Genomic DNA, 10,282 nt, shown 5'->3' on the forward strand with positions numbered 1-10,282 from the left:
TGGTGGTAACAATTTCATATTTTGTGTTCACCAAAATAGTATTTGTAAATTGTAATACTGTCTTTGTGCTTAAATAATTTCAAGAGATTCAACACTTACTATCCAAAATAAATATGTGCATTTATGATGATCTGTTTTTCTGTTTCCACATAAAGTTGATCTTTCACTGCAGCTGTTTTTGAAGAATTGCAGAAGAAGTGGTGGGTTCCTAGGAAGAGGTAGTAGGTTGCATAGTTTTAGGGCAGTGGTTTTGCCCACAAGGAGTTAACTATACAACCTGCTGCCTTTCTTAGGGCTTTAAAATTACAACAGGATCGTATTGGCTCAGTCTAACCCTTCCATTAGGGTATGGTATGCAGAACTTAATATTACTTTCTCCACTGGTCTGGATAAACCAGATAAGTTATTTCTACATTAACTCTCTTTCAGGCTCCATAAGGTAGACCCACAGTGCAATCCTAAGAACACTTTCCCGGGAGTAAGCCCCATCAAATACACCATTAAGATCCTGAGTAGATCTACTTAGGATTGCGCTGAACTGTGTCTGTACTGAATAGAAAAGGGGGCTGGTAATGGATTGAAATGTGCTCCAACCTGAAGAGAAAGCACCATATAAAAAACATAAGTTAAATTTACCAATTATTCTGTGTTGGTCCCACTTGGGTTACTTTTATCATGGTGGTTGTCTGGTGGATAATTTTGGAAATTGTGACTCATGAGATGATAGCAACAGATTTCCCTCTGCAGTGCTACAGAGAAGAATGCAGACAAATACACCAGTAACTAGAATTAAAGTGAAACAGTGCTTGCAGAAGCAGTTGGTAAGAATCCTTGCCTTTTGATTATCCCAGTAAGAGGGCTGGAGACAATATGGCAGCCATGGATGATTCTCGGAATTTTTTTGTGTAAGGTAGGACATAACGCAGGCCTAAACACACCTTTCCACGCCCACCAACTTCAGTGGACTAAGAAGGATGCAACTCTACTTAGGATGGCACTGATAGTGGTGCAGTGAGACTTGTTGCAGTAGTTCCATCTGTTCCTCATGCAGTAAACTCTGTACTCCCAGTGTCAATTTTCAACACATGCAGTTATCTATGCTGGGGCTCTAGAACTCTTACTGTCTCATCCTACCTCCAGATCTGGAAATCATTGTAAGTATATGCATTGTCAGCTAAGATGCCTAAGTTTTGAATGAGTGTTACTTTGCAAAAAAAAGTGTTTTGCTTGTTTTTTTCAAACCTTGGAAAAAATTGTTTATTTTCATGCACTGTAATAAACTATGTATTTTAAGAGAACGTTTCCCCCACCAGAAACACAGTGAAGGTAAAAGAATGGGGCTTCAAAGACTGTACAAGATACAACAGTTTTATTGTGGAAATAAACATAAGTATCAAAGCTCATCTCTTTCTGTGCTCCTTAATTTGCATGCCATTTTCTTTATAATAGTGATTTTTTAAAAACGAGTTGTGCCCCTTATCCACATAACTATGGACTCTGTTAGGCTTCTTAACGGTCAGGGAGTCTCTTCGGTGAATGTTGAATGGAATTAAGTCTTAGAGATCGAAGCTGTATGCTCTTAAAATGTCTGTCTGATCCACTCCAGCCACTACACCAACAATGCTGACATCATCACAGGCCACGTTTGTAAAGCCCCTGGTAAAGAGGAAAATATATATATGATGGTCAGCAAAGCCTAGCATTTACAATTAAATAATTCATAATACTCAACTCGTCATATGCACTATAGCAAATTAAACTACACAGTTTTTCGTTTGCAAATAACTTAACACCCCAGTCCTAGTTTTAAGGGTTCTTAATGAAAGAGTATTAGTTAATCAGAGCTTAAGCTATCCTGGTGACTTCAGAAACCACAGTACACAGGGACTTGAGGCAGTGTAAGGGAAAATAGACAACCAATTAGCTGCACACATGGAATCACTTTCTTCACATCTTTAGATCTAGCAGAAATGTTACTATAGAGTTGAAGATTAAACTCTTAGCATCTGTATTTGCTTATGTGTTTAACAACTGGTCTTAGAATATGTGAAAATAAAAGTCATATTACCATCAGACAATTCACTTTGTTGTTGGGCATCTTCAGAATGGTTGTACTAGTCATAAGCTTAAATTATAGGTATTCTTATCTAATTGCATTTTCATAAAAGTTACTTCTCACCTTTTGCATTAGATTTCTTCCTCAGGAGGAAAGAGACAAGTAAATGGTTTAGTTTAAGGCCACCTAAAATGCGATTGGAGAGTACATGGGGGGTTCAGAGGTTAAGATGCTGAGCTGCAGTGAGCTCCGGAAGGTCTGTAGCTCGAGACCCTAGTGTCGCATGACGGAGTGAGCTCCTGTTTCTGGCCCCAGCTCCTGCTAACCAAGCATTTTTAAAAAGCAAGAAATTGCAAGTTAATATATAGGTACCGCTTTGGTGGGAAGGTAACAGCGTTCCATACACCTCTGTGTTTAGTCATGCCAGCCACATGACCACGGAAACATCTTTGGACAGCTCTTTGGCTTGGAAATAGAGATGAGCACCCCCTAGAGTCAGATTCAACTAGCTTTCGAGCAAGGGAAACTTAAGATGTGAACTGGAGAATGGACGCTTTCTAGCCTCTCTATTTCATAAAAATAACTTCTTGAAATGTGTTACTTTTCTAAATAAAGATTCAGGATTTGAGTCACCAATGTCAAATGGAAACTTAAAAGAATTTGAAGAGGTTGTTTTCCTTAACAGAATGGATCTCTATTAGAACAATTTCATTAGCATCGAGAAGTACAAACCTTTAAAACATGAGGAAAGCAGTATGTTTGTGCTATAGAATAGCATGCAGTGCTATGCATTTGTTGGAAACCACTATCAGTTACACTTGACTTGCACAAAAAAAGTGGACCTTCCCTAGGCACATTAAGTATTATGACACAATATTTTTCTTGAATACTATGAAAAAGTTCAGGTAGCTTTAGTCGAGCATGCCTCAGCTAACAGTAAATCATGTTTATTTTACAGGGTTTCCCCTAGGCCTGCTGTATTCAAACAGAAGGTTGCAATTGCAAGTATTAAGGCAAATGTTAACCTGCAATAAAGGTGCTCTAAACAAACCGTGAAGCCCATAGCATACACCTTTGAACAGGGATAATTTTGTCCTTCATATAGGTTGATCTCTCCCATCTCAGGTCTTTGCAGTACAAAAGAATAGTACAGGGGATGTGTTATAGGACTAGCAGTTCCCTCTCAGTCAGAAAGCTTCCCTGGATTGCCCTTCCCTTTTGCAGGCTGGGGGCTGTATTCTATTTAACTTCCTAGTTCTGTAACTAAAGTCACAATCTTTCCCCTGGATAGATTATTATATGATTTTGCTGTATCTTCCATATTTCGTAGTAGTACACATTCTTGAAGTGTGTGTGCCTTTGAAAACAGTCTGGAAAAAGCTTCTCCAAAATGTTGCAGCTAGGCTACTGTTGGGTGGGATACAGGGATCATATCAGCCGACTGCTCAAAGATCTGCACTGGCTGGACAATTGTTTGTGGGCACAATTCAAAGTAGGGGTGTGCATTCTGAACAATCCGAAATGCAAATATACCCGAAGAATACCTTATTGGTATATTTGAGGTATATTTTGGGTTCCCAAAATGTATCTCTGTTTTTCCAGAAAACCAAAAAAATCCTGGATATGTGTTTGGGAATTACTGGTAGATCTGAAGACAGCAGAGTGGCAGTAGCATATTGCTCCCATCTCTCAGCTGTTTGCTGGGAGTCTACTGTAGTCTCTTTAAAGTTTAAAAGGACTGCAGAAGGCAGCCTGAGGATCAGCTGCACCGGGGAAGCAGACTGTTCCTGCCAGCTTGGCTTGGAGCTGGCTTCTCATACAGTCTGGTTTAAACTGGGCTGCTGGAGGAGCCAACCCCAAGATCTGCTGTGCCACGGGGAACGATCTGCTAGCCATGGCATGCAGATCCCGGCGCTGGCTTCTCCTGTAGCGCTGTTTAAACCGGGCTGCAGGAGAAGCCAAGCCAGCACCAGGATGGCGTCTTTTCTTTTCTCAGCATTTTTCTTCTTGAGCCTCCTGGACCCCTCCCCCCAAATTTGGTATTTCTGAAAAATCCCAGATCCAAATACAGTATTGATATTGGGATTTTTCAGAAATTGAAAAATACTGGTTAAAAAATTGCATACCCCTAATTCAAATTGCTAATTCTTACATTTAAGGCCAGGGATACCTCAAGGATCTCACATATTGTCCAGCCTGACATTTAAGATCTGCCATGCAAGTCCTGCTCTCTGTGCCTATCTTTAGTGGTGGTGAGTAGGAATTAGATTGGGGGGAGGGTAGTACTGACAGCTGGCTTATTTTTATTTACTTAATGTGTACTTTGTATTCATAGGCTTACACGAACTGATCACATGGAAAACGTCCTCATTCACACAAATAAGTGTCCTCCCAGCCACAGTAACACTTCAGACTTTGAAGTCCAAAGCACTAAGTGCAGGGTTCAGCAAGTGTATTCAGCACCAGTCTCTCCACATCAGCAGCCTATGGGGTTCTAAGCTGACACTAAGCAACATTTAGGTACAAACGATGCTGCTGCAAATGAACTTGTCATGCTCATTACATGGTTTCTTTTAGATCCTAGTCTTAGTGTTAATTTCATAAAAGTCTCTAAGTAATAAAGCTAATCAGTAAGCTCTGAATGAGAGATTCCTATCTAGACTTGCAATCTGGTTAAGTTTAGAGTATCAGCATCTATTGGTAGTTTAGAGTAGGCCACCAGAAATACATTAGCAGTCACTCTGTTATGCTCCTACCTGAAAATTAATTTTAATGCTCCCCACCCCACCCCACCCCTTTGAAATAGCCAGAATTAGAGATTTTAAAGCAGGCAATTGAAAGGTAGCTTTAAAAGGGTAAGCTTTACCTTGACCATCTGTGAGATCCCCCCACTAAATGATAGCGACTAACAAGGGAAGATGTTTTGTTGTCATTTTTCCAGGTATACACACGGAGCGAGAGATCGAAGGATGATGTAACAACACGGAAAGGATCCTGCAAAAAAAAAAACACCACCTTTTAATTCAGTACTCCTTATAATAAAGCATATGAGCAAGTAGTATTAATTGTATATACCACCCATATTGATGTAATCGCCTTCATGTGATCTTGGAAAGTATTTAATTCAGTCCCATCCAGAGAGTATATTTTCAGCTCAATATTGAATGCTATCAAAAGTGTTTGTTTTCCAAATCCTGCAATGGTCTTGTATTGTGTAAATATAGGTTTCTTTGGTAATCTGAAGGTTGCAACCTGTTGAGCTTTTAAGAAAAGAATAGTTAGATGCCTTGTTCCCTTACAGTTCTAGCACTAAAACTATGTTTATAGTCTTTTCTAGCAATTTATATTCTACTACTCTCCAGCCCTGAAAGTGTACTGCAACACTGCTCTACAACACTTAGTCACCTTACCCTGAGTTCTGTCAGGATTTGGATCTCCACGGTGGCTCCGGTACAGTGTTACTTTGCAAGAGTGACAACAGAGACAAAACATTCCATTTTGATAGCGTGTTGTCTAAGTGCGTGACCAAAAAGGATTACCTTTGTAAGATTGAAATGCTTTATCTGTTACTGGTACACATTCAGCACAATAGTTTATTAAGAAATCCAGAAAACAAAAAGAACAGAATGGTCCCTGTGTTCATTCTGCAAGATAAAGCCCCTCAAAACATGCTGTTCTTAAGATGGACAAGTCTTACTTAAACAAGAAAGGTACTGTATACTACTAAAAGCATTAATAATTTGCCAGGGTAGTTTTGGTGCATAGAGTTTCACCATTAGCAAGTAGTTTGGGGATGACTTGATGCTTAATACTGCTAGAAAAACTATATAACACTTGAGTAGATTTTTCTTCCATAATGTCATCTGGAACTGGAAGAAGTGTTTGTGGAATGTTTAGAAAGAGTGACTTAGAATGGTAAACATAATCCTTTTATATTTTTTGGACTGCTAATAAATAAAGTAACAAGTAAAAACCTGATGCTTTAAAGCAACAATTTTAAAAAGCTTACCCGTGATATTCATTTTATATTTAGACTTTTGTATGGTTATATCAATGGTTGTGATGTTATAGCATTGGTCTACTCCATGCATTAGCGCTATTCTTGCTGGTTCTGCTGGTAGCCAACAGGTAACAGAAGCACAATTCTTGATTGGCAGAGGACTAGAAAACACTGGTAGATCATCTTCTGGATTAGTTGCATGATGTGTATAAAGTACCTGGTATACAAAAATGAGAATCATACATATTGTCCTGACTTCTGCAAACTATTATAGGTGTATCCAAAGGCTATCCCCAGTAAGACTTTTGACTTTCCTCAGTACCATAACACAAATGTATTCTGGTACTTACTTCAGTTACCAAAGGCATTTGTCATGTGGTAGGGGCATCCGTCACTCAAGAAGCACAGTACAGTTGTAATACTCTTTGCCTCAAGGTCATTATCTACAACTAGCAACCTAGATAATGTTGTTGCTAAAAGTCTCTTCTTTGCCATCAAGTCACTGCAGGCTTGTGGCGATCCTGTAGGGTTTTCAAGGTAAGAGGTGGTCTGCCATTGCCTGCCTCTGCATAGCATCCCTGGTCTTCCTTGGTCTCCCAGGCCAACCCTGCTTAGCTTCTGAGAGCTGACAAGAGCCAGCTAGCTGGGGCTGGGCTATCCAGGTAAAGGCAAAGGTCTCCAGGGAAGCCGCAGGGCCAATTCAGACTGTCGCAGTCTTGGGACCTAGGAAATCTTTTGCTTAGAAAACACAGTGTGTGACCTGGACATTCTCTAAATACTGTCATTGCTACTAAGTAAATCCTTTGATTGCAGCAGATGAAATAACTACTGCTTAGAAGGCCAAAGTTCATTGTGTAGTAGTAGTAGTAGTAAAATTTGTTGTGTAGCCAATGGCCATTACAATTTAAAATTTAAACAATGTACAAATTAAGACAACTTACAGCACAAATTCATTGTGTCTTTTCCACACTAATGTGGGAATACACATGAAAGACTGCAAACCAACACTTGAATTACTACTATAGTTAGTGTGAGCCAAGAACTTATAACGTTCATCTTAAATATCTTAAGGAAATCCATGCATTACATTTCAGAGCTGCTTGTTTCCTCTAAATGTTACAGTAGAAATCTTGAGTTCCTGACTCACTTGTCGCATCACTGCTACTTTGTAGTGCTTCTCTCTCTTAAATGCAATACAGCACTCAGCTCAGAAAATTAAGTGCACTGACAACAAGAAAATTGCTGAATATAAGACATTTTGGTTGGGTAAACTTCTGTAATAACCCTGATATTGCTCCCCAGATTATTAAACCTCTTGAAAGGATATTTCAAACTCAGCTTATGATACAGCATGGATGTCTGCTGGTAAATAGGGAAGATAGCCATCTTTTAACCCAAATCCTATAGGTATGCCTAGAATAATTCTTTGGAAGAGTTCCTTACTGAGATGAATATTAATAGTGAACTAGTGTCCCAAAACACAGCTGCAGGTGAGCACTGAATATGTATTCTGGGATGTCTCTGCACAGGGTGATAGCAGACAACCCAAAAGCAACAGTACACCCTAAAACATCAAGAATAATCCATAACGTGCAGGGATTTTGTAGCTAAGAGTATTGATTTTTTTCATAATTATTAAAAGCATTAGAGTCTAAGAAGGAACAAAAATTCAGAGATCTGAAATGTATATTGCTTACTTCCACTGTACTTAATACATGAATACCCAGCACATTTAATCAATGCTAATTCACTGGCCACAAATATATAGGAAAGGAAGCAACAATGTAACAGTACCTTTGGTGCTTCGTTGCGATCCAGAGGAAGGACAACTATTGATCGCCCATCTGGTGAACAAGATGATAAATCTGCACTACAGTTTGGGAATGGTTTTATGCAAGAAATTTGACTTAGCTCAGGAACTGCCAATGTATAGATTTTTTCACTTGAAGTAGCTACCTAAATCAAAGGAGAAACATGGTTAATATTAAGGCTGAGCCAAAACAGCACTCCAGTTATACTGTGGTACTTATAGGCCAAAAAAAAGAGGAAGCCCTCTTTTCAGCAGTATTTATTCTGTATTTATGTGACTTGGAAGCCGCCCTGAGCCTGCTTTGCGGGGAGAGTGGGGTACAAATCTGACAATTAATTAATTGATTGAAGGGGCATTTGAAAACTGGGTGAAATGTTCACCCATCTCATTAGCCCCCATCATTTCTTGCTCATTGTTTTCTCTTCCTTTGGTTGCATGACACCAGAATGGGGTACAAACCATGACATTTGCTATGGTTTGAGTTTATGACTACTACGTTTCCACTGCGACCTGGCTGTGTGATGATGATACAAAGCCAAATCAAACTGAGAGGAATATGTCCATGCCGTTACTCTAATGCAGTTCCAAGGTGGGGGTGGGTGGGGTAGAACCATGCCAGACAATTGCCACCAGGTCTACAGCCAAGGAGAGAACAAAATGGGGAGGCACTTTCAAGAAATTTTTCATCCCTCTTCAAAACATCTTCTATGAGAAAACTTGACTGAACCACAGTTAGCACCCTTTGAAGAAGAAATCTGACCCTGGAAAATGGGCATTTGTTATTTAATTTTGTATCTCTCCTCATCTGTAGGCTGAAGATATATAATAGTACTTCAAAAAATATAACATGAATAAGTGAATTCTGTTAAACTAGCTTGCAGAACACTATATGCTTACAGTGCAATCCTGAACAGAATTATACCCTTTCTAGGCCCGATAACTGCAATGCACGTAGAAGGGTGTAAATCTGTTTGATGATACTGCTATTCACATTAAGGATTGTCCAGATAGGAGGATACAGCATATATCTAACTTTAATGGTTTTGGGGGTGAGGCTAAAATTAATTGCAAATATTGAGTATTGTAAGTACAGTAAAAGTTTTCTTAACCAGAACCTGATCAACTGGCATGCTGAGTGAGTGCCTTGGCAGCAGGCTGGGTAAAAGTTTGGTCAATGAGCAAACTGATTCTCCTTGGATGCCAGTTAACAAAGCTTTTACTGTTCCGTGTTTTACATAGAGCCACTGCTGCATTTGTCCATACATAATTCAGACTCCAAAACTGGAGAGGCAGTATTGTCATCTTCTGTTCCAGCAAGCCCTAAGACTGAGTCATTTAGAACTGGTGTGAAATGAAACACAAAGGTTACTGTATTTACTCAAAAGGAAGACTATGTTTTTTCTCCAGAGTACCAAGAAAACAAGAGGGTATCTTAAATTCATAGATGAATTACAAATATGTACAGTAATACACTGTATATAACTTTGGGGGGGGGGGGGGACCAGAACCTTACACTGAACTTGGTAACCAGTGGAACATATAAAGAATAGGTTTGTCGTGCATGTTCTACTTAGCAGGCAATAATAACTGAAGCACAGCATTTTGCACCAACTTGAATTTCCAACAGCAGGCCTATGTAAAGTGCAATACAGAGTCTAGCCTCCAGGTAACCAGAGCATGTGGATCCACACGGCCAGTCAAGGTAAGGAGCTATCTTCTGGACTAAACCCGACAGGCTACCTTTTTGCTGCTGCATTAACTTGCTTCTGCAGTAATAATGTGGGTCTGGTATAACCCCAAGGCTCTTAAATAAGTTAACTGTGACAGGCCCTTTGTTGAAACTAAGGGCCCCACACTTCCTTTGTGATGACTTTGGGAGATCTTGGTTTTGTAATATAAGCATTCCCAGGAGTCATTTTGTAGAAAAAGAGGTGCAGGAGCTCATTAGCATAACTCATTAGCATAACTTATTTGTATATGCCACACCCCCTGACATCACCGGAAGTGTGTCAGAAGGCAACACCCACCGCTTAGGCTCCACTGAACTGTTTTGGATTGCTAGCTATGGGGGGGGGGGAGAGACATGCAGATCTGCCCTCACAGAGGAGGGAGAGCTAAAGGGTGAGCTAAAGGGCTCTTTGCCTGTGGCTCTTAGCCTAGGGACTCTTAGACTAGGGGCGCTGTAAGAAGCCCAAAAAGAGCCAGAAAGACAAGGCCCTAGGCTCTTTGTCTTTCCCGTAAAATAATTTGACTTGATAACAAAACCCACATAAATACCAAGGGTTTAAAAGGGGGATTATATTTATTTATTTTAAAAGAATTATGAAGCCAGAATGCCAGCAGGGGGTTGGGGGCTATCCAGTGTTTTGCACGGAGTGTCACATGTATGACTATCTGCCCACTGGGCAGAAGTCTT

The 10,282-nt window shown here is 39.9% G+C and overlaps 1 protein-coding gene across 2 annotated transcripts in view; it reads right to left on the bottom strand.

Annotated features, from left to right (window-relative positions):
* Nucleotides 1-230: 230 nt before the first annotated feature.
* The window catches only part of FBXW12 (F-box and WD repeat domain containing 12), a 26,675-nt gene continuing 16,623 nt past the window's right edge, over nucleotides 231-10,282 (bottom strand). Inside the window, exons 6-10 of one of the 2 annotated variants that reach the window (XM_015421189.1) lie at nucleotides 7,851-8,012; nucleotides 6,066-6,273; nucleotides 5,132-5,316; nucleotides 4,923-5,050; nucleotides 231-1,656 (exon numbers count right to left, since the gene is read on the bottom strand). In XM_015421189.1, the coding sequence (XP_015276675.1) occupies nucleotides 1,557-1,656; nucleotides 4,923-5,050; nucleotides 5,132-5,316; nucleotides 6,066-6,273; nucleotides 7,851-8,012 (783 nt within the window). In that variant the 3' untranslated portion in view covers nucleotides 231-1,556. The remainder of the gene's footprint in view (nucleotides 1,657-4,922; nucleotides 5,051-5,131; nucleotides 5,317-6,065; nucleotides 6,274-7,850; nucleotides 8,013-10,282) is intronic. The other variant, XM_015421190.1, reaches the window with a different exon arrangement.

Source organism: Gekko japonicus, unplaced genomic scaffold, assembly GCF_001447785.1.
Source record: "Gekko japonicus isolate JY-2015 unplaced genomic scaffold, Gekko_japonicus_V1.1 scaffold149, whole genome shotgun sequence".
Taxonomy (NCBI): Eukaryota; Metazoa; Chordata; class Lepidosauria; order Squamata; family Gekkonidae; genus Gekko; species Gekko japonicus.